This window comes from Geotrypetes seraphini, chromosome 4 (genome assembly GCF_902459505.1).
Source record: "Geotrypetes seraphini chromosome 4, aGeoSer1.1, whole genome shotgun sequence".
Classification (NCBI taxonomy): Eukaryota; Metazoa; Chordata; class Amphibia; order Gymnophiona; family Dermophiidae; genus Geotrypetes; species Geotrypetes seraphini.
In genome coordinates this window covers 145,892,127-145,916,454 of record NC_047087.1, presented here as the reverse complement: position 1 = coordinate 145,916,454, position 24,328 = coordinate 145,892,127, and the positions used below count along the sequence as shown (strand labels likewise).

The window sequence follows — 24,328 nt, the reverse complement described above, 5'->3', positions numbered from 1 at the left end:
TATAAGTCGAGACTCCATTTCCCCCCCCAAAAAGAAGGAAAAATGGTTGACTCGAATATCTCGAGCGGCTTAATATTCAAGTGTCCTGCCCCATCAGGCTCTGCACCCAACTCTCTTCCTTCCTCCCCTCCCCTGTCAGGCGCTGCGCCCAGCACCCTTCCATCCTCCCCTCCCCCCCCTGTCAGGCTCTGCACCCAGCACCCTTCCATCCTCCTTTCCCCTGTCAGGCTCTGCCCTCTGTCCCCCCTCCCTACCCATCTTCCTACCTCTGCCGATCTGGTGGAGGTGCAGCGGGTCCTCTGCCAATCGTTGGTGGAGGTGCAGCGGGCAGGAGCATGCTTTCTGAACTCCTGCCCAGCTGCTAACCGGCTGCGCGGATCCACTTAGTCCAAATCAGTGGCACGAGCAGCAGCGCGATTTGGCGCTGCTGCTCAGCACTGAGCGGCTTCCTTACTGGCTCCCGCCATTAAGGAAGCCAAGAAGCAGTGCTAAATCACGCTGCTGCTCGTGTCGCTGAGATGGACTAAGTGGATCTGCACAGCTGGTTAGCAGTGGGGCAGGAGTTCAGAAAGTGTTCCTGCCTGCTGCACATCCATCAACGATTGGCAGAGGTAGGAAGATCGGGCAGGGAGGAGGAGGGGGGCAGAGCCTGGCCGCAGTAGCATTGATCCAAATATAAACTGGGACTCCCATTTTTGGGCCAATTTTTTGGCCCCAAAATCCCAGTTTATATTCAAGTATATACGGTACTTTCTTAGATCAGTGTTCTCAACCTTTTCAAGCCAAGTACCCCCTAAGCCTAACAAATACCAACCAAGAACTCCACCCAAGCTCCGCTCCAGACCTGCCCAGCTCTGCCCCTGACCCCACCCCCATAATGATAATACTAATTGTAATGCAACTTCTTCCATCCATTTTTCATATACACACAATATAATCTTATTAATACATAATGGCAAGCACAAAATTATAAAAAACACAAAACACTATATGCAGAGAAAATGTTTATTTATATTCAGGTTTTTTTTTCAAAGAGGTCGAGGCAGATGACTAAAATATGCAATGTCACCTCAGTAACAACTATAGAAAAATAGACAAATATAGTGCAAAATATAGACAGCAGATATTAATTTCTCAAAACATTTTGATCACTAAAATGAAAATAAAATCATTTTTCCTACCTTTGTTGTCTGGTGAATTCATGAGTCTTTGGTTGCACTTCCTTCTGATTGTTCTTTCTTTCTGCCTCCTGCATGCTTCCTTTCCTCCACACCTCATTCCATTCCGCAACCAATATCTCTCTCTGTCCCTGCTGGAGTCCAACTTTTCTTCCTCTCTCATCCCCCAGATCATGTGCAGCATTTTTACCAGTGCCCACCAGCCTTATGCCCATTTCTCCTATCATCCCATCATCTGTCTTTTTATTTTTCATACTGTTTCGTCAGATACTTTAGTTAGATTGTGAGCCTTTGGGACAGTTAGGGAATTTCCAAGTACCTATCTTATTTATTTAGTTTTTATTTATTGTATCTTTAATGCATCATTTTTGTAAACCTCTTAGAAACCTCACGGTTATTAGCGGTATATAAGAATTAAATTAAATTAAATCCCTCTCCAACACCATGCCACATCTCTCCCTCCATCACTAAACCCCTTGCATCGCCTTCAATCTATCCCTCTGTTCCCTCTCCACCATCATATTCAACATTTCTCTCTCATCCTTCTATTCCCTAAACTAAACTAAACCTTAAGTTTATATACCGCATCATCTCCACGGGAGTGGAGCTCAACACATTCCCTATGCATCTCTACCTCACTCCTCTTTATGCCCAATTTTCTTCTTCCTTTCTCCATGTGCACCATTTCTTTTCCTCTCACTCGAACACTCAGGCCCAACAATTATCCCTTTCTATTCCCTCCCTCCTTTCTATGTCCCAAGTTAGTGCACCCTCTCTCTCTCCCTTGTATAAAATGGCCGCATTTACTGTTTTTCCTATTAATACCCCCCTCCCTCTCTTCCTTCTGTGTCCTAAGTTTGTGCTCCTATTAATGCCACCTCCCTTCCTTCTGTGTCTGAGTTTGTGCCCCTCCCCCTCACTGCCTTAAGCCTTTGTCCCACCCCCTTCCTCCCTCCCTCCCTCCCCCAAAGCTGATCCGCACCGAAACCTTCCTTCCCCGAAACTGACCCACCACTGATTCCTACCCCCCGGTCCACTGCTGCCACACGCCAGCTCCATTCAATTATCTCCCGCCGCAACTCTGGAAGGGCCAGGCGCATGCAGTGATTGCATGGCGGTGGCCCACAAGCCTTCCCCCCGACATCAATTCTGACGTTGGAGAGAAGTTCTGGGCTAGCGATTGGCTAGCCCGGAACCTTCTCTCAGACGTCAGAATTGACGGGAGAAAGGCTTGTGGGCCGGCAGCATGCAGTCACTGCCTGGAGTTGCGTTGGCGGCAGGGGATATGTGAATGGGGGTGACATGGAGAGATCCCAGGCGGTGGTCAGCTGGCATGGAGGAATCAGCAGGGCAGCAGGCAGAGATCCCGGGTGGCGGTCAGCCTGCGTACCCCCTGCAGGTTGTGAAAAACTGTCTTAGAGGACACTCAAAATATAATTTCTACTTGTTCAACTTTGTTGGTTTCTGTGTCTTGTTAGGGAGAGATAATTGCTAGTTCTTGTACAATTGCTAGTTCTTGTACAATCCCATTGTTTCCCTCCTCCTGCCAGGGATCTGTAGGAAGCCTCAAGCGTTTGAAGCTTTTATCCCCTCCCTCTCACACCTTACCATTGAGCATGCTCCTGGGTATCCCAGTCTTAATTCCTACAGGCCAGGCTGTTATTTTAAATTTTAAAAGTTATTTTTTGCAGGCAGCTAATTCAATTTTTCTAGATGTGATGAGAGCCATTCAGAAACGTAGCAAACAGTTCCTGGCTCTGAAATCCAGGGTTTTGGCTATTGGAGCAACTTTTTAACCGTGTTTTCCTTGTAGATGTATTTTACATTATCAAGGTAAACAATTTATATTTTTTGATCATTCTCATCTGAAGAAATTTCTATTAGAATATTACATTACATTACATTAGGAAAGGGTAATTAAAATTAGTAGGGTAAAAAATGAAATTGTGGATCTCAAATGTTTAGTTAGGATGCTAATTTGATTTCTGTTATAAATTATTTACCTTTAGTTTAATCTTTGCACATCTCTCCTTGATGTGGACTTTAGAAATAATTTCTCTCTTTTTTTTCTTCGTATTGGCAATATTTCTTGTAAAATATGTTTAATGATTTGTTATTCTTTTCTTGTATATGTATACTTGATTATATATAATTGAAATTATTAAGTAAAAAAAGGTGACCAACAAGGTAGACCTTTTCAGAATTGTATCAGAAAAGTTCTCCAGAAAAGCTGTTAAATTAACATTCCCTGAAAGACCTCCTTCCACTTGCTGGTTACCTTCTTTCACAAATCTATTAGACACACAAACATTTCACAATTGAAATATTATCAAAATAGGTAAACCCCAAACTTCCTTAAAGTACTTCCTGACCAAAATCTCTGCAGAAAGTAAATGAGAAATAGGAAAATTAAGAAATCTAAGATTTCTACTTCTAAGAAAATTTTCCAAATCCTCTGTTTTCCTATGGATACAGAGGCTTTCTGTTACTGCAGAGAGATTAGTTTGTTGGATAGAATAATTTTTCATTATCTATAGAGGAAACTCGTGTTTCTAATTGTTCTATATTATTTTCTAGATCAGGGGTGCCCAACTCCGGCCCTCGAGGGCCATAATCCAGTCGGGTTTTCAGGATTTCCCCAGTGAATTTGCATGAGATCTATTTGCCTGCACTGCTTCCATTGTATGCATATTAATCTCATGCATATTCATTTGGGAAATCCTGAAAACCTGACCTGGCAAGGGCCAAAGTTGGGCACCCCTGTTCTAGATCTATAAATTTAGTCACTGAATCAGAGGAAAATTGACAGAGTTGTGGGATAGCATCCCTCAACAATGACTGTTCTAGACTACTGTTTAAATATCTATCCAAGTTATAGCTTTATCTGAAATAGGTGAAAAATCTGATGGAAAAATTACTTTCTTAGAAATAAATCATGGTGAAGCTCAGCAGGCTGTTTTTCCAAATTCCTGCTGTTCCAACACCTTTGGACTAGCCAGAATATTTGGTTGGGATGGAGAAGTTCTCGTGGATAGAAGTAGAAAGTCAGCCAGGAAGCTCTTTGGCAGATGGTGTATCCCTATCGGTGCTCCAGGTATTAAAAGTCTATCCATGGGGCCCACAACTTTGGGAGTTGATGACTTATATCTCTGGTTTAACTTTCCTTTTCTTCTCCATTTTCCAAAGAAAACTAATAATCTACCCTTAGAAAATCCAAAAACCAAGATGCCTACGCTACCTGATAATTAGCAGAATCTTCTAAAATGCTTCCCGATGCTCCGCAGTGCTCCAAGGAGCTAGAAAATTGTATTTAGTTGATCAGCTTTCTTGTCTCACTTGATGGGTTGGTTAGTTGCAAAGTGATTTAGCACAAGCTCTTCACTGACTTATTCTATATTCACTCTGCGATTGATGAAAATACTTTAAATGGAAATGTTTGAAAATAATGTAATACATAAAGCATTGTCTACTTCTATCAGTTTTGAAAATGTATTTTCTGATATGAAATTTTTCTCAACTTTCAGAAATACAACTGTAAAGAAAAGATGATCATGCTATCCTTTAAAATTCCCATATAAAAATGGGACATTATCCTTATTGATGATTTTTATATTCTTTTACAGCCCAGTTATATTAGTGATTCAGGACCCCCAGGTCGCAGCTCTTTGGACAATGTGGAAATGTCTTATGCTCAACAGGTAAGTGCATGTAATATAGACACAAACTAGGATGGCAAATAAGAGCTGTAAGACTCATTGTCTGCCTAGTCCAGTGGCCGGCAAACTGCAGCTGGCGAGCCACATGCGGCTCTTTAGCCACTTGAGTGCGGCTCTGCCAGTAGCCAAAATTTTCCTGCACAGAAGGGCCCCGACACAGCAGCTGTTCTCACAATCTGCCAGCGGCTGCCCCAAAGTTTTCCCTCTGTCGCAACTTCCTATTTCTTACAGGGCAGATCGCCACAGAGGGAAAGCTTCAGGGCAGCCGCTTGCAGTTTGTGAGAATGGCTCCATCGGAGCCAGATTAAAGGATAGGACCCAAAATGGTCAGGGGGGCCGTTTGGGCATCTCTCTCACCCTCGCTGGATTCGCAACAAATTGTGAATGCTGCTGCTGCCTGAAGAAGTTCATGATGCCAGGCCTTGAGCACCCGCTTAGGGGCTGCACTGCCGACCGGGGACAGGGTGACAGAAGGAGGAAAGGGAGTAGAGGGGGAGATAATTGCTGCACCCAACTGGAGGGAAAGGAAGGAATGAAAGGAGATGCCATAGCTTGGAGGGAAGGGAGGGAGGAAGAGATGCCTGGTCATGGAGGGAAGAGAGGGAGGGAGTGAGGAAGAGATGCCAGGTCATGGAGGGAAGAGAGGGAGTGAGGAAGAGATGCCAGGTCATGGAGGGAAGAGAGGGAGGGATGAAGAGATGCCAGGTCATGGAGGGAAGAGGGAGGGAGGAAGAGATGCCAGGTCATGGAGGGAAGAGAGGGAGGAAGAGATGCCAGGTCAGGGAGGGAGGGAGGAAGAGATGCCAGAGCATGGGGGAAGAGAGGGAGGGAGATATGCCAAACATGGAGGGAAGGAGAAAGGTATGCCAGACCAAGGGAAAAGGAAGGTGGAGATGTCAGAGTATGGATAGGGAGGGAAAGATGAAAGGAAAGGAGAGAGATGCCAGGGAATCAGGGAAGGGAAGGAGACAAATGCCAGACCATGGAGTGGGAAGGAAAGGAGAAGAGAGAGATGCCAGAGCATAGGGGAGGGAGTGGTGACAGAAAAATGGAGAGGTGGCAGAGCTGAAATTAATCATGTAGAAAGGAGAGAAGGGGCACAAGATAGTTTATGGGAGGAGCATAGAAAGAAGGAAGATGCCATATGAGACAGTGAATGGCAGGGGCAGAGAGAGAGGGCAGACATGGAAGGGGCTGATGCTGCATGGAAAATAGAGAGAGGACAGATGCTGGCTAGAAAGAAGTTAGTGAAGACAAGATGATTAAAGCAGAAATGACAAAATGTAGAAAAATAATTTTTGGCAATAAATAAAATTATTATTATTATGATATCTGGTTTTATTTTAATGTTAGTAGCTAGTTTAAACTGATTCCTAAAAACATGGTTCTTGAAAAGAAATTTGGCTCTCAAAAGATATCTTAATTGTTGTACTGCTGATCTTTGGCTCTTTTGACTAATGAGTTTGCCTACCACTGGCCTAATTATAATCCCTCATTGTTCTCCGGTTTTCCTCTCCCTTGTTAACAATTAGAAATTCTCTGTGCTTTGTTATTAATGATGGTCACCCAAAATAATTTCATGAATGTCGCCACAAGTGAATGTCTGTTCATTAACCTTCCCCCCTCCTTGATACTCAAACTATTTAACTGGCCAGGAGCAGCTCCTGGCCAGTTAAATAACATATCAGTGCCTAAACATGGATATTCCGTGGGAGATAATTGACTATCTCCTACTGAATATCTTGGTTAGTGGCTAGCTGCTAACTGGCTATATCAGGCAACATAGCTGTATAGGTGTGGATATTCAGTGCCAAACTGGCTATGTTTAGCAGTCAAAATAAGCTACTTAAATATTAGACCTATCTTTGACTGCTAAGCACTTGGCTAGTTAGTGCTGAACATTGTGACACCAGCTGATATTCAAGCTTCATAACAGCTGGTGGAACACAATTTCCACCATCACCTTCCTCCAATAGCTCAGTAATGATGCAGAAAAAACCACTTGTCAGAATGGCTTTGAAAAAAAAAAAGTTCCTTTATTCTTTTTTTTTTTAATATATAAATTTTTATTGAAAAGTTTTCAATATAATGTACAATAGTAGCAAATCGCAAAAAACAATTAACATCAGATACAAGTACAATACAGGCAAGGCAATAGTAAAAGCAATAATGCCACAACCCAAAATCAAAAACAATACCATCCAACCACATCTAATCCTCTCCATCCCCACCCCACCTCAAGCCCATGTTCCCCGTCCCAAATTACCCCATAATCCCCCCCCTTCCCCATTCACTTAGCAGACAACGGAACATCCAATACAAGGAGATCCCCTAGAATGTATCCAGCAGGTCTTCCAACTTACTCCAAGTGTGGAAATAAGTGATATAGGTGTGGCGTCTCTTGGCCACGGCTATCTCCATCCTCCCCAAAGATAACAATCGGTTAACCCATGTAGTGTAAGAGGGGGCCTCTGTATTTTTCCAATGGTTGGCAATGAGGCATTTCGCAGCCGCCAACCCCCAACGAAGAAACTTAGTTTGCCAGGTATGCTCCCTAATATTATATAATCCTAAAAGGCAACTCAAAGGGGAAAATACAACATATTCACCCAGACACTCAGATACAGTACCAGTCACCGCCTTCCAAAAGGGATTGATAACCCCACAGTCCCACCAGATATGTAAAAAGGACCCCACATGTGAGCCACATCTCCAACATTGATCAGAGACTCCCGGAAACATTCTATGCAGGCGTTCCGGGGTATAGTACCACCTTGTAAGAACCTTATAAGCGTTTTCCTGAATCAAGGCACAGGAAGAGGCCTTATATACCTCTCTACATATTACCTCCCAATCTTTAGCTGTTAACCGGGATTTTAAGTCCCTCTCCCAGTGCTGACGAAACAAATGAGTAATAGGTGAATATCCCCTCCTATATTGATACAGCACCGATAATGATTTAGGAACTTTCTGAAGTATCAGCCAGAGGTTTTCCAACGTTTCCCTCTCAAACGGCAGTCCAGAGTCCCAACCCTGAGTGTGCATAAAATGTCTAATTTGAAAGTAAGCGAAACAATCACCATCCGGTAGGTCATATTTCTGTTGGAGTGCATTAAAAGAAACAATCCCAGTCGTCCCCATTAAATCTCGAAATACTTGAATCCCCTTTTGAGACCATCGATGAAAAACCCGATTGTCACGACCTGCTGAAAATAGAGGTTCAGCAGTGATAGTAGCCAGGGAAGATACCAATGCCCCCCCTCCCACAGTAGTACGCACCTGATTCCATACCCTTGCCAAATGTTGTACGAAGGGGTTTGACATGCTCTGAACCCATGAACGCTGCGGGCCAGACGTCCACAACCTATATTTCAAAGGCTTCAAACCACTATATCGCTGTTCCAGTTGTACCCCACTTTTGTGTTCTCCCAGTTCCCAATCAAGCACTAACTTCAGCTGTGCCGCTTGATAATACCACACCAGATTAGGTAACCCTCTACCCCCCTCTTCCCGAGGAGCCCACAACAGAGATTGGGCAAGTCTTGGGGATTTACGATGCCAAATAAAAGTGCGGAGTTCTCTGCTTAATCTTCTCAGGTCCCCTAAAGGAACCGATATTGGCAAAGTCTGAAATAGGAACAACAATCTAGGAAGTACATTCATTTTAATGATCGCTATCCTACCCCACCAAGATAGCCATAAACCGTTCCAGCGCTGTAAATCAGCCCTGATACGGCTATAGATAGGCAAGTAATTTTTCTCATATATCCTCCCAATATCCGATGGAATAAAGATGCCCAAGTATTTGATCCCATGGCTAGCCCATTTAAAGAGAAAAGTACCCTTCAGCCCATCCACCTCCCCATGTGTCAAGGTCAGATTCAAGATTTCCGATTTAGCCAAGTTTATTTTAAACCCAGAGATCTGTCCGTAGGTGTCGAATAACTGTAATAAATGGGGTATAGAATTCTCAGGTTGTCCCACATATAGTAAAATATCATCCGCAAACATCGCTATTCGATGATCCACCCCCCCTAACAATCCCAACTAGCGATAGGTGATGTCTAATGGCCAAAGCAAGGGGTTCAAGGTACACTGCAAACAACAATGGAGAAAGAGGACATCCTTGCCGAGTTCCCTGAAAGATGGGAAAAAAGTCACCATAAGATTGATTAATCCGCAAGCATGCCCGTGGAGCAACATACAGAGCCCGAACCCAATCTCCAAACGGACCCCCTAGTCCCATCCTATCCATGACATCCCATAAAAATCCCCAGAGAACCCGATCGAATGCCTTCTCGGCATCAACCGAGATCAAAACCACCTTTTCCCGACCGGTACCCGCTTCCCAAAGCAAATTAAGGGTTCTCCTAATATTATCGCTCACTTGTCTCCGTTGTATAAACCCCGCTTGGTCTTGATGGATCAGGGAAGGCAGTACCCTCCCCAAACGCTGGGCCAGGACCTTAGCTAAAATTTTTGCATCTAAGTTCAACAATGATATGGGCCGATAAGACCCACATAATAAAGGATCTCTACCCGGTTTGGGCAAAATAACCACCCCCGCCTCACCCATCGTAGACGGCAACTTACCCCCAGTAAAAATTCCGTTAGCCACCCGGACCAGAAGAGGCCCCAATTGCACCGAGAACTGTTTATAATAACGACTAGTATACCCATCCAACCCTGGGGATTTACCATTCTTCAAACCCCCAATCACCCCCAAGATCTCAGAGAGTTGTATCGGTTCTCTTAAATACTCCTGATCCGCCTCTGCCAGCTTAGGTATCTGCAGTGAGTCCAGAAATCCAGTCTGCACTCCAGCATCTAGCGGCCCCGGCTGTCCATAAAGCCCAGAGTAGAAGTCCCGGAACTCACGTTGGATAGCAGAGTCCGTAACCTGTAGATCCCCCCCTGATTCTCCCTTAATACAAGTAATAGTCAACCGATTTTGCTTGATATGAATATATCTAGCCAATTGAGCGCTAGCCTTATTGCTATGCTCATAGATATTGAGACGAAATCTCTCGCGCATATGCTCTATTTCCTCTACCTGGAGCTGATATAAATCATCCCTGACTCTTTGCAGTTGAACCAAAATCTGGGGATCTCTCGTGTTCTGGTGGTTCAACTCCAACTGGGTCAGTCGGGTTCTCAATTGAAGAAAGGCTCGGGCTCTCTGTTTTTTAAATCTTGCCCCCCACTTAATAAGCTCTCCCCGGACTACTGCTTTCAGGGCATCCCACAGAATAGCGTCTGATACCTCCCCATTGTCATTCAACTCCAAATATTCTCTCATAGTATTTTCCACCGCGGTAACCACCTGGGGGGAACTCAGCAGGGATTCATTAAGCCTCCAATATGTACAACCCCCCGGATCTAACATGTCAGTGCAAGATAACCACACTGGTGCATGATCCGAGACATGCATCGGTTCTATCTCCGCAACTCGCAGCCCCCCTGCTTGGTTCCTATGAATCCATACCCCATCCAGTCTAGTATAAGTGTTTTGTGCATGGGAATAGAAAGTTATGATCTCTGAGCACCATGAAGCAATCGCCAGCCATCTACAAGGCCAAGCGAACCCATCAGATCGCGAAATGCAGCCGCTGATTTTCTCGTTGATCTACGCCCCCCCCCCCCCCCTGAATGATCTACAGCAGGATCTGGAGGGACGTTAAAGTCACCTCCCAAATATACCGCTCCTTGCGTAAAAGTATGTAGAGCCCCCTTCAAGTTCCGATAATATGCTTCTTGTCCCGCGTTAGGACCATAAATATTGATAATGGTCAGAGGGCGACCTTGAAGCACACCTTTCACCGCTAGACACCTACCCTCTCTGTCCCTATAGACATGTTCCACCTGCAATCCCAGTCCCTTGCGTGCCAGGATAGCCAATCCTCCTGCCCTTTTTGTAGCCCCCTCCCCTTGATGGGTCCAGAGCATATCAAACTGTGGTTGTTGGAGCAAAGATACATCCCTGGGTCTCAAGTGCGTCTCTTGCAGGAGGCATATGTCCCACTTCATACGATGGAGATCTCGGAAGACTATACTCCTTTTACCCGGGCTATTAAGCCCATTTACATTCCAGGAGCCAATGATCAACTCTGGATCTTTCACTGGGGACCTCCCAATACCCAAGCTCCGCTGCCCGCTAGATCCCATACAAACCGACCCCCCCCCCTCCCCCCCTCCCCCTTCCAATTAGCTGATTCTCCAAGTTTCGAATCGGCCATACGAAGAAAATGAGTCATACTGAAAAGGCCCATAATTAGCACCTAGTATTGCTTTACTTCCCCATTCAACCCCCCTATTCCTCAGGCAAACATATAAAACACACACTCAAGCAAACACTCCATCCAAGCCCGTACTGTTAATTAACCAACCCTATCTGCATAAAACAAGCACACATAACAAGAGAAATAACCATTCCCTAGGGAACAAGCATGCCATTTTCAACCAACAGAATAACAAAACCACTATCAGCTGTAGTCCAAAAATACTGAAGACAGATTTCGTTCTGGAGAACCAGATCAGGTAACTGAGGTAGAGGGTTGGCTATCCTCAATCGCGCTCTGGGAGACACCAGCTCTGATCTCCGATGCTGGTCCCGATATGACTCGATCAGGGGTGTTTTGCGGCATCCGACATCCCAGGTCTTTCAACGCCATCCATGCATCAGCCACATTGTCCACCTTCTGGTGAGTCCCATTGATGGTAAAATGCAATCCAAAAGGGAAGAGCCATCTGTAGCGGTAGCCCTCAGCTCGCAGTATTTGGGTGACTTCCCTAAACGATCTGCGTTTCTGGAGTGTAGCAAGGGCCAGATCTTGATAGACCCCCACTTTCAACCCCTGCCACACAAAATCGGGGCGACGACGTGCAGCCTGTAAAACTTTTTCCTTCAGTTGAAAGTCACCAAAGCAGGCTACAATATCACGGTTGCCAGGACCTCTCACCTGCCCCAGGCTTCTGTGAGCCCTCTGTAAGTCAATTACTAGTGGTATCATCTGAGATTCCTCAGCAAGGAGGACTTTGCAAAAGTCTGACACCACTTCCCTGGCGTCCTTGTATCGATCCAAGTCTGGGACTCCCTTAAAACGTAAATTATTTCGCCTTGAGCGATTCTCCAAGTCCTCAACCTGCCTTTTTAAATCATCCAGTTGTGCCACTACTGTGTCCATAGCAGCAGATCGTTCCTCCACCAAGCCTTCCACGTGGCCCAATCGCTCTTCAGCGACAAGGACTCTGCCGCTCAGGTCTCCCACTTCTGCCCGAATCTCTCCCAGCGCATTCTTCACATCCGACCTCAGCCCTACCATTTCTGCTTTCAATTCTTTGAACCACGTCTCGATCTTCCCTTCCATAGGTCGATCGTTCGACACGGAATTGGTCTGGGAAGACACTGTCTGCAGTGGCATAGTCGGCTCCGCCATCTTAAGAAGCGCCGTTGGGGAACGTGCGATCGAGTTTTCACACTCGTTGCGCCGGGAAAATGAAATTTCTCCAGTTTCTTCCGACTCGCTATACAATCAGCGAGCTCAGGCACCAAGAAAAGTTGCACTCAAACCACCACGGGAAGCAAATATTAAACTTGCAACCGCGAGCCCCGACAGAGTTCTAAGTTTAAGCGGCCATATTCCGTGATGACGTCACTTCCTCCCAGTTCCTTTATTCTTACAGGAATATCACAATCCTGCGTGGAGTGGTGCTCTGACCATGAGACATGGGATTACTAGTTCCAAATCTTTATGTACTTAGTAAACATAAAAGTACAGAAATCAAGCCTCCAGCTTCCCCCCACCCACCCCCCAAAAAACCCCCAGCAACCCTTCCCCCAAGCTTCTTTACTCCATCCAGGCCACAGCTTGGAGGGAAAATAGAAAAAAGGAGAAAACCCCCACTCAAACCCAAAACAGTTTCTTCTGCTTAATTTTACACAGTCCTCCCAGACTCCTTTCCTTTAGGAATGTGGGCTGTTTGCCCCAAGCTCGACTGCTTCATCCCAGGGGCTTTTGCCTCTTATCTTTCTTTGCTTTCTTTATCTACACAAACAGTCTCTTATCATTCAGCCCTTTTAAGAACCTACAACACTACAGGCTGCACAGTGTTATGGAGGAGAAGATGTGAGATGTTCCCCCCCCTCTCCTTGAGATTGCTGGACACGTTGCAACAAACAAACAACTTTTCATCATGAGAGGAGAAAAACCCCACAGCTGTTTCCCCACATTACAGCTTTAGGCTTAAACATCATTTCCTCTTTCCAACCTGTGTCCCAAGGGAATGCCCATGAGTATATTCCCACCCTCAGTGGCCGGCACACTATCTTCCCATTCCATCTCTGAGAAGGCAGGGGCAGTCTCTTTCTAAGCTGGCTCTGTGGAAGCTTGCTCAGCTTCAGCCATTTCTACGTCTGTGGGCTCTAAGGATTTGGTGGTGTTCTCTCCCCCTAGAAACTTCTCCTCAAGCTTTTATGTTCCTTTTGCTTCTTGGGGCCATGGCTTTGCTGGAAACACCTCCCTTCTAGGGTGGGAGTGTTGTGGGCGTGCCCTCCACCTGCTTGGTGCTTTTGGTCATAGTGTGCTCCCTCTTCCTTTTCTCTGGGGAACCTTGGGTTTTCTGGTATTATTTTCCCCCTCCTCCCTTCTACAAATTCTGGTAGCATTCAGGTTCTTTTGGCCAAGAATATAAGTCCTAGGCTGGGCTTTAGTTAAGTTTAGGTTTCAGACTTCCTTGCACTTCTCTGCCTGCGAGAATATCGACTTAATCACTAAGTTGCTGTGGCCAAAAATGAAGCTGGATGTTCAGTGCTGGTCACCGGATATGGCCCGCTATTTAATATCCAGGGTCAGCATTGACTCTGGGATTTATGTGGGTAGCCTCCCATAGTCTTAATATCAGTCCAACATTCTGTTTTATCTACTCAGGAGTTTGTACGTTAGGTATTCAGTCCATTTCTGTGAACTGGGTTAGAAGTGTGTCCCTCACAACTTTTAACATCTCCCATATTACCAGTGTAGTGTAGTGCACCCTTCAGTTTTTCCTTAAGCAATTGAACTGTGCTGAGGTGTTTCTGAACTGCTCTGCATAGTTTTTCTTATTTTCATTAATAAGGTTTGTTTTTTTTCTGAGGCTTTTTGAGACCTCGTATTTGGGGATTTTGCAGAATGCGGCTGCATGGATTATTTGGGCATCAAAATTTGATCATATTACTTCGATTCTTCATGATTTGCATTGGTTGCTGATTGCGTGTTATGTGGAATTTAAGGTTTTATGCTTGATCTTTAAGCTTTTGCATGATAATTGCCCAATGGTATTGGGGTCTTTATTACACTATTATCATCTGGCATGGACGTTACAATCCGTGGATAAGTCCCACCATTGAATGTGGTAAGACTTGCAGGGTTTCAGAAATCCTTGCTGACTGTTCAAGGGCCACTTTGTTGGAATGTTCTGCCCCTGAAAATAAAGCAAGCAAATACAGTGGTGCCTCACACAACGAACTTAATTGGTTCCAGGAGCAAGTTTGTTATGCGAAACGTTCGTTATGTGAAACGCGTTTTCCCATAAGAATACATGTAAAAAAAAATAATTCGTTCTGCAGCATAAAATATGCTAAGATGACATAAAAAAAGATAAATTTTTGGTTATTATTTTTATTTAGATACATCTAAAAACATAATTATTTTTTAAAACAACACACATTTTTTAAATTTAAAGACAGACTAAGTAGAGTCTAATTTTACAGTGAGAGAGGGCAGAGTCTCAGCGGCAAAAACTGGGACTTAACTGTTCATTTTTTTTTTTTCTACCGTGTTTCCCCGATGATAAGGCAGGGCCATCAAATAAGACAGCCCCCCCTTTTTAGAAAAAAATGTAAAATAAGGCACCCCCCCGCAAATAAGCCACCCACCGATACCTGCGCTTACCCGAATCGGGTGGTACGGTGGGTGACTCCGTGTGGTCCCTGGCACCCCCGACACGATCGGGGCAAGAGGGAGCTCAAGCCCTCTTGCCCCCCCGACTCCCCGACACGATCGGGGCAAGAGGGAGCTCAAGCCCTCTTGCCCCCCGACTCCCCGACACGATCGGGGCAAGAGGGAGCCCAAGCCCTCTTGCCCCCCCGACTCCCCGACACGATCGGGGCAAGAGGGAGCTCAAGCCCTCTTGCCCCCCCGACTCCCCGACACGATCGGGGCAAGAGGGAGCCCAAGCCCTCTTGCCCCCCCGACTCCCCGACACGATCGGGGCAAGAGGGAGCTCAAGCCCTCTTGCCCCCCCGACTCCCCGACACGATCGGGGCAAGAGGGAGCCCAAGCCCTCTTGCCCCCCCGACTCCCCGACACGATCGGGCCAGGAGGGAGCCCAAGTCCTCCTGGCCACGGCGACCCCCTAACCCCACCCTGCACTACATTACGGGCAGGAGGGATCCCAGGCCCTCCTGCCCTCGACGCAAACCCCCGCCCCCCCCAACGACCGCCCCCCCCAAGAACCTCCGACCGCCCCCCAGCCGACCCGCGACCCCCCTGGCCGACCCCCACGACACCCCCAACCCCCTTCCCCGTACCTTTCTGTAGTTGGCCGGACAGACGGGAGCCAAACCCGCCTGTCCGGCAGGCAGCCAACGACGGAATGAGGCCGGATTGGCCCATCCGTCCCAAAGCTCCGCCTACTGGTGGGGCCTAAGGCGCCTGGGCCAATCAGAATAGGCCCGGGAGCCTTAGGTCCCTCCTGGGGGCGGGGCCTGAGGCTCATGGGCCCAACCCGACCATGTGCCTCAGGCCCTGCCCCCAGGAGGGACCTAAGGCTCCCGGGCCTATTCTGATTGGCCCAGGCGCCTTAGGCCCCACCAGTAGGCGGAGCTTTGGGACGGATGGGCCAATCCGGCCTCATTCCGTCGCTGGCTGCCTGCCGGACAGGCGGGTTTGGCTCCCGTCTGTCCGGCCAACTACAGAAAGGTACGGGGAAAGGGGTTGGGGGTGTCGTGGGGGTCGGCCAGGGGGGTCGCGGGTCGGCTGGGGGGCGGTCGGAGGTTCTTGGGGGGGGCGGTCGGTGGGGGGAGCGGGGGTTTGCGTCGAGGGCAGGAGGGCCTGGGATCCCTCCTGCCCGTAATGTAGTGCAGGGTGGGGTTAGGGGGTCGCCGTGGCCAGGAGGACTTGGGCTCCCTCCTGGCCCGATATTGTCGGGGAGTTGGGGAATCGGCGGGGCAAGAGGGCTTGGGCTCCCTCTTGCCCCGATCGTGTCGGGGAGTCGGGGGGGGGGGGGCAAGAGGGCTTGGGCTCCCTCTTGCCCCGATCGTGTCGGGGAGTCGGGGGGGGCAAGAGGGCTTGGGCTCCCTCTTGCCCCGATCGTGTCGGGGAGTCGGGGGGCAGGAGGGCTTGGGCTCCCTCTGGCCCCGATCGTGTCGGGGGGTCGGGGGGGGGGCAGGAGGGCTTGGGCTCCCTCTTGCCCCGATCGTGTCGGGGAGTCGGGGGGGGGGGCAAGAGGGCTTGGGCTCCCTCTTGCCCCGATCGTGTCGGGGGGTCGGGGGGGGCAAGGGGGCTGGGGCTCCCTCTTGCCCCGATCGTGTCGGGGAGTCGGGGGGGCAAGAGGGCTTGGGCTCCCTCTTGCCCCGATCGTGTCGGGGAGTCGGGGGGGCAAGAGGGCTTGGGCTCCCTCTTGCCCCGATCGTGTCGGGGAGTCGGGGGGGCAAGAGGGCTTGGGCTCCCTCTTGCCCCGATCGTGTCGGGGAGTCGGGGGGGGGCAAGAGGGAGCCAGGCGGAGAGAGGGCAGTTAAGCGCAGTGCCTGCGCGGAAGGATGCAGCTCGGGCGACTTCGTTGTGTGAAACGAAGTTCGTTGTACGAATCAAGACATAAAGTTCGTTGTGCGCAGCGTTCGCTGTGCGAGGCGTCCGTTATGCGAGGCACCACTGTAGTGTCCTGCAGTTTGAAAGGATATTTTCTTGTTGATGCTGATTCTTGTAGGGTTTTCCGCTGTCTGTTTTTAATTGTGTTTTAAGGAATAAGTTAGTTAATGATTTTGTTTTTTATGTGTTTATTTGTCAATTTTATTATGTATTTTTTTATATCTGCATAGAATTGTTGGATGTGCGGCTTATACATTTTAAAATACAGTGGAACCTTGGTTTGTGAGCATAATTTGTTCCAGAAGTGTGCTCATATATCAAAGCGAGTTTCTCCATAGGAAGTAAGGGAAACTCGCTGCTCGCTTCTACCCCACCCCACCCCACCTCAAAAAGACCCTCCCACCCCTGAGGCCAATGGCGCGCTTCCACCCCCCCAGAGAACCGGCATCACCTCCCGCCCACAAACCGGCATCCTCCCCTGAGAACCGGCATCGCCTGCCCAAACCCTTACCCCGATCTGGCACCGGCAAGCAGCACCAACCCATAGGACGTGCTAGTGCCTGAAGATCCTGCCTCTTGCCGCTGGGCTGGGCCTTGAGCATCTGCATATGCTCAAGGCCGCCTGGCTCCCGCTTTCTCCAAAGAAGGCAACATCATAAAGGAAAATTGCAAAATTAATCTGCAAATACAAGGAAATCAACATATCTTCCTTAGACCACAAACTTGGGGGGAAGGTCATAGTTGAGTAAATAAAACTCAAATCACAAATTTACTTAATCAGGAATAGGCTTAACAGCTAGGTCCCCTTTGACCAATATGCTGTTCTATATTACTAAACATTCCCAGCCACCAACTTCAAATCGAGGAAGGCCCGCAACTGTTCAGTTGAAGAAAAAAAAACATATTTCATCCCCAAATATTTCACCATGCATTTACATGGATAAGCCAAAAGAAACTTTGCACCCAAAATTATTGTTTCAATTCTCATAGTAGCCAAGAACAATTTCCTCTGCTCCTGTGTTTGTCTAGTGACATAAGGGAAAATCCAGACTTTTTTTCCCCTATGAAACAAAGTTTCAGAGCGACGAAAGTATAATCTTAATATTGCATTTTACATTACATTAGTGACTTTTATTCCGCAATTACCTTGCAGTTCAAGGCAGATTACATAAGAGGTTATCTGGACATTTCCAGGAGTGTTACAGAGTAAAGCGGGTTACTTTGGAGGATTGAAATACAAAAGAAACTAATAAAGTATCTCTTTCAGGAATATCAGGTAGTGTGGTTTAAAGCAAATCAGTGATATTTAAAAGTTCTCTTGGACTTGAGCTCAGTTCATCTGCCTCTGGGCAACTCCCATTTTTTTCTTCATAGGTAAATAATATACTCAATTCAACCAATTTTTTTTTTTCCAGCATTTCTAAAGGTGTTACCCCCCAGAGACTTTTTGGAAAATTCAAAAAATGAATATTCAGTCTGTGGTGGTAATTTTTCAATTGTTCAACTTTCCTATTAAGCTGATTTTTATCTTTAACTAGTTCAGACATTACAGCTTGAAAATCTTCCACCTTTTCAATGACCTTTTTCAATTCTGAGGTAAATTCTTCTTTTGTATTATTTAGGGATTTTCCTAGTCCATTCACAGTGCTTGCAAGAGCTTTGACCTCCCGGGAAGACTTGGTTCTTGTACAATCCCTCTGTAGTCAGAACTGCAGGGTTATGTATCTTGACAAGCCAAGATCTGTAGGAATCTCAGTTAACAAACTTGAGCCCCTCCCACTGAGTCCATCTCCTGGAGCATGCTCCCTGAGTCCAGTTTTGTATTCCTGCAGCCAAACTGTAGGAGCTCATCTCTTCTGCTTGTGTTTCTTTTTAAAAAAATTTAGTTAATTAATTTTATATATTGTGGCGGGTTTTACCCTTGTGCTGCAGATACACCTTGCGGAGACATCCTTTTGGCGGGAGATTGCAAATTTTGGAGAAAAAGTCTGCATCTGGGGGGGGTATGCCCTCTGGACAGCCTGCATATCAGATCAGGGCTCTGGGATTGGGAGCTAGCTTGCCCCGTGTTAGTCCACTAAGGGGTGGACCGCAGGCTGCGTGGTTCCGTGGAGGCGCGCCTGGGATCAGAACCAGACTGCGTACCTTCCCTGAGTATTCCGGAGGACTTGGTAGTCACTGACTTGGGTGACCGGGCAGGTGAGGCAGTCAGAAGTCTTGAAATCCAGTTTCCCAGCTTCCTGAGGTACAGATCTCCTTGCATGCTGTTTTAAACTTGCCTGCCATTCTTTCTCTTGCAGCACAGACCACTGTGATCTGTATGCATGCTGGTTTAGTGATTTTGGGGGGTCCTCAAAAAGGGTTTTTCAGTGGTTTCCCTACATTCCCTAACTCCACCACCTCTAAAAATGCAAAATTGCCATTTTCCCGGGTTCCCTGTGTTTTTCCCGGGCTGTTTTAGGGCAAAATTGGTACCCGCGACGGCCATCTTGGATTTTCTTCAAACTTTTCAAAAGTATATTTTTTGCACTTGGGAGCTTCGTTTTCGCTCCAAACTTCACAGATGGCCTCATCAGGACATGGTGGCATGGATTCATACCTCGTTTGCAGCGGATGGCTGTTGTATTCTCAGCCGTGTTTCATGTGCGCTGCGGCTCACAAGGGGGGGTGAGGTGTGTGCGGATTCCGTGCCTTGCACCTCCAGAGAGGCCCCCCTTGCTTCTAATACTGCCAACGACATGAAAGGCATGCCTGGTGAACCAAAAAAAGGATAAGGAAGATGTTTCGGTGAAACGCAAGCGCGGTTCTGGGGAAAAGTCTCATAAATCTTCTAAGTACTCCAGATCAGATGCGCATAGAGCGGCCTTTGCCGCAGGGGACTTCTTTCCCCTGGAATTTGTGAATATGATGTATCAGGCATATTTGGTTAAAAAGTCCATGCCTGTGGCTTCACCTCAGATTCCAGCACAACAGGTGGGCTCTTCACCATTGGATTCGAGTCTATCTCTGTGTTCGCTTACAGGGACACCAGAAAGCAGATGAGCGGTGCCTTCCATTGCATTTGCATCTCTTTCTATCCCTCTGTTGCCGCAGGGCTCTTCTGCAGCATTCGCTGATGTGGCTAACCTTGCTGGCCTTCGTGATCAAGATATAGGTGGGTCCTGTGATCTCGTGGATGATCCGTCTGTGTGCAGACTGTTCAAGGCAAGCCATCTTATGGATATCATTGTGGAATCCCTACGGGAATTGAACCTGCAGTTGGATTAGCCTACCCAGGCGGAGTGTTCTGTGATGAGTGACCAGAGACCAGATAATGCGGATCTGCTCAGGATCCTTTCGGAAATCTGGGATTACCTGGAGGGTCCCCTAAAATGTGCTAGAGCCATGGTAAGGTTGTATCCCATGGCACCAGAGTTTTCCAAATGTCTTGCTTCGCTGAAGGTGGATTCGGCTATGGTGCAGGTCACTAAGCGCACTTCACTACCCTCCGTTAAAGGGATGGTCTTGAAGGATGTTCAGGACAGGCGGGTGGCCGGAGTCAGGTCGATAGTGGCCTCCTCTTTTGTCGCCTGAGCTTGTCATTCCAAGCTCCGCCGTGATCCTGAAGATGTAGTCCTCCGGGATCTGGATTTTCTGATCTCTGGAGTGGATTATTTGGCAGACGCTTTATATGACATGATTAAAGTCTTTGCTAAGCTGGGAGCTTATTCCATGTCCGCCAGAAGAATGCTTTGGATTCATCAGTGGTCTGGGGATTCTTCCTCTAAGGCCACCCTGAGCAGATTGCCATTTAAGGGTCTACTCTTGTTTGGCTGGGGGCTGGATGACCTCGTGTGCAGGACTGTAAGCCTAAGGTCCTATCGGGCAATAAGCCTTGTCCCGCCCAGGGTTCAGAGTGTCCTGATTTTCGTCCCTTCAAACACCATCCACCAGTATGCCGGTTCCCCAGCCTTGGGTCAAAGATTCAGTTCCTCATCCAGACCCCTTCTTTGGAGGTCCTACCAGTCAACAGCCCTCAAACAGACGTCCTCATGCTTCAGTTTAAAAAAAAGAAAGAAAGCAATTCTGATGCCAGGCCTCCGGTCTCTCTCCCTCGTGTCGGAGGGTGTCTCTCGGCCTTCCTGGCAGAGTGGGAGACGGTGACCTCGGACAGGTGGGTCCTAGAGGTCCTTCAAGTTGGTCTCAAACTGCAGTTTTACTGACTTCAGTTGGATTTCTTCCTGGATTCGCTTGCAGGGTGCCCCGAGAAAGCACTGTGGGTGCAGTCCAAGTTTGGCAGACTGCTGAATTTTGTGGTGATAGAACCCGTTCCAAAGGACGACTTAAGCTGAGCTCTTACTTGATCTGCTGCCACTTTGCGGCAACGAAATGGGACTCTGCCCCCTTCAACTCAGGTCAACTTCAACTCTATGCCTGTTAAAACAAGCTCCTTAGCGACACACGCCTCACCAGTTGCTTTGAGCACTTCACCAGTGCACGTAGCCGTAGCTCTTTGTAACTTTTACTGTTTATTTTGTGCAAGTTTGATTTTGTTTTCTGTGTTTAACCAAGTGCTACTTGTTACTTTTAGGCTCAGGTTTTACTTACTGATCTTGGCGGTGAAACGGAACTCCACCCCCTTCAACTGAGGTCTGCCTCTATGCCCTTTAAAACAAGCTCCTTAGCGGTGCACGCCAAAGGAGCATGCTTAAGGAGCAGATTATGCTCCTTAATGCACTCCTTTGTGCGCAACTGAAGTGAGCAAGGTCTGTAAACCCTAAACGTCTCACTTCAGTTAACCCTAATAGCTTAATTTTTCTTGTTTTCTTCCTTGTTGCCCTAGTGCAGGGGTAGGGAACTCCGGTCCTCGAGAGCCGTATTCCTGTCGAGTTTTCAGGATTTCCCCAATGAATATGCATGAGATCTATTTGCATGCACTGCTTTCAATGCATATTCATTGGGGAAATCCTGAAAACCCGACTGGAATACGGCTCTCGAGGACCGGAGTTCCCTACCCCTGCCCTAGTGGGAAATCTATTTCTTGTCACACATAATATGGACGCTACCACGTTGCCTATTCCAGTTTTCTGGGAGAACCGATCCAGTTATTATCTCTCCCCGACTAGTCAATTCACATCTAATCACAAGAAAATCTTTCCCCCACCCGATACTATTTCGAGATCAGCTCAAACATCTGCAGCTAGCTCAAAAGAACCAGAATAATTTCACCTTAGGTCTGATCAACACCAGATCCTTCAGAGGTAAGTATCATTTCATCAGACATCATTACTTTTAATCATCTTGATATTCTTTGTATCGTGGAAACGTAGTTAGACGATGGAGACGAGGGATATCTCTCTCTCTCTTGCCTACCCTAATGACTTTTCCTACCTCTTTAACCACCATATTGGGCGTAAAGGAGGTGGACTTGCAATAATTTTTCATGAAGGTCTAATTTCTCATCAAGTCAATAACTGAAATGCTTCAATTAAAGATAAATACTAACCCTTCGATGGACCTATTGCTTCTATATGCTCCTCCTCCCCTAAATAGAGACACTTTCACAATTTTCCACAATTTACAACTTACTTACAAGATTTGAGCCTCATACCCTTGAATTTTCAGCCAACACATGTATCAGGTCACACTTTAGATGTGATCTGCACTTCTGATCTCTTAGCACACAAATGTTCTAACCTTAAAATTCAAATTTTTCCTTGGTCAGATCATGCACTGATTTCAACAGATATTAAGACTCTATCTAATATCAATCAATTTAAAACCAAAAATAGTAAAGTATAGGGACTTCAATAACTTGGAACCATCCTCAGTCTCTACTTTCTTGACATTACAAAAGGAAGATTTTTCCAATAAAAATATGGATGATTAATTGTCTACATGGAATAATGCAATTCAAGCATTCATCCTAAGTACCGTTCCTGAGATAACAAAAGTTATCACACCCAAGATGCAAGAAAATCCATGGTTTACAAAGGAATTAGTTTCTAAAATTGCAACTCAAGAGTCTTGAACGACGATGGAGAAAAAACAAAACCATAGACAATTAAATAAATTTAATGCTCAAGCCTCCTACAAGGCTAAAATCAACCTCTAAGAACGTATACTATTCTTCGTGCATTAGTAAGGCTAAAAACCCAGCCATCCTCTATAAAATATTTGTCTCCTAATTCAAAGAAAGTAGAATCGACTTCCACTATTCTTCTGTCTGCCCAAACTTTGGCAAATTTCTTTCAACAGAAAATCGAGAAAATTAGAAAACAAATAGGACCCCAATTCAACTCAAGTCTCAATATAAACTACACAGATCAATCCCCTTCCCCTAGCTCTTATATTCCAATGGCTAAATTCTCAACATTTAAACTTCCTACCCTATGCTGGGCAGACACATGTGGACAGCAACAGGTTATGAAACAACAAGGGAGACAGAAGAAGAGGGAGGAGGACATGATAAACATACTACAAGGGGAAGTCAAAAAGGAACGGGAAGATGGGAAGGCACAGGAAGAAGAAAATACGAACATGCCACATGGGCAAGGTAATAGAAACATACCACAAAGGGAGGACAAAGGAGATAAAATATAGGAGTTGGCTGACCAGGAAGAGGACAGAAAGAGGACTGAAGCACATGGGAAAACAGCGAGGAAGACTAAATGCCAGGACTTGAACTGCATGTACACTAATGCAAGGAGCCTAAGGAACAAAATGGGAGAATTGGAAGTCATGGCCAAAAATGAGAACCTAGACATCATAGGGATCACGGAAACATGGTGGAACGAGGAAAACAAATGGGACATAGTACTGCCAGGGTATAACTCTACCGAAAAGATAGGACTTATCAGAAAGGAAGAGGAATAGCACTGTACATAAGGGAAACCATTCACTCAACCAGTGTGGATACAGCAGTGGCAAATGGACAACTAGAGTCATTGTGGGTTAAAATACCAGGAAAAAACGGATCCGAGATAAAGATGGGACTGATCTACCGTCCACCTGGGCAATTTGAAGCAGTGGATACAGAAATGGTAGCCGAGCTGAGGAGGGAATACAAGAATGCTAACACTATAGTTATGGGAGATTTCAACTATCCCGGGATAGACTGGCGTCTTGGAAATTCAAAATGTACGAAGGAAACGGAGTTCCTGGAAGCCGTCCAAGACTGTTTCATGGAACAACTTGTCCAGACTCCAACGAGAGGGGCAGCGATCCTGGACCTGATCCTCAACGGGCTTAAAGGACCTGCAAAGGGAGTGGAAGTAATGGGACCGCTAGGAAACAGTGACCACAACATGATTCTGTTCCAAGTGGAAGTAGGATTACCAAAGGGGAAGAGAACAAAGGGAACAGCGTTTAACTTCAGGAAAGGGAACTATGATGCCATGAGACAAATGGTGAAGAAGAAGCTCAGAAACAGCTACAAGAAAGCTCTGTCTGTGGAGCAAGCCTGGTCCCTACTCAAGGACACGGTAAGCGAGGCACAACACCTATATGTACCCAGATTTAGGAAAGGAGGCAAAAAGAATCAGACTAAAGACCCAGCATGGATAAACAATGAAGTAAAGACAGTGATAGGAGACAAGAAAACATCATT

General features: G+C 46.6%; 1 protein-coding gene across 7 annotated transcripts in view; it reads left to right on the top strand.

The window, feature by feature from the left end:
- The window catches only part of NUP93 (nucleoporin 93), a 757,735-nt gene that overhangs the window by 215,750 nt on the left and 517,657 nt on the right, over positions 1–24,328 (top strand). For all 7 annotated transcript variants that reach the window (XM_033940752.1, XM_033940756.1, XM_033940750.1 and 4 more), the window contains one exon: positions 4,802–4,876. In XM_033940752.1, the coding sequence (XP_033796643.1) occupies positions 4,802–4,876 (75 nt within the window). The remainder of the gene's footprint in view (positions 1–4,801; positions 4,877–24,328) is intronic.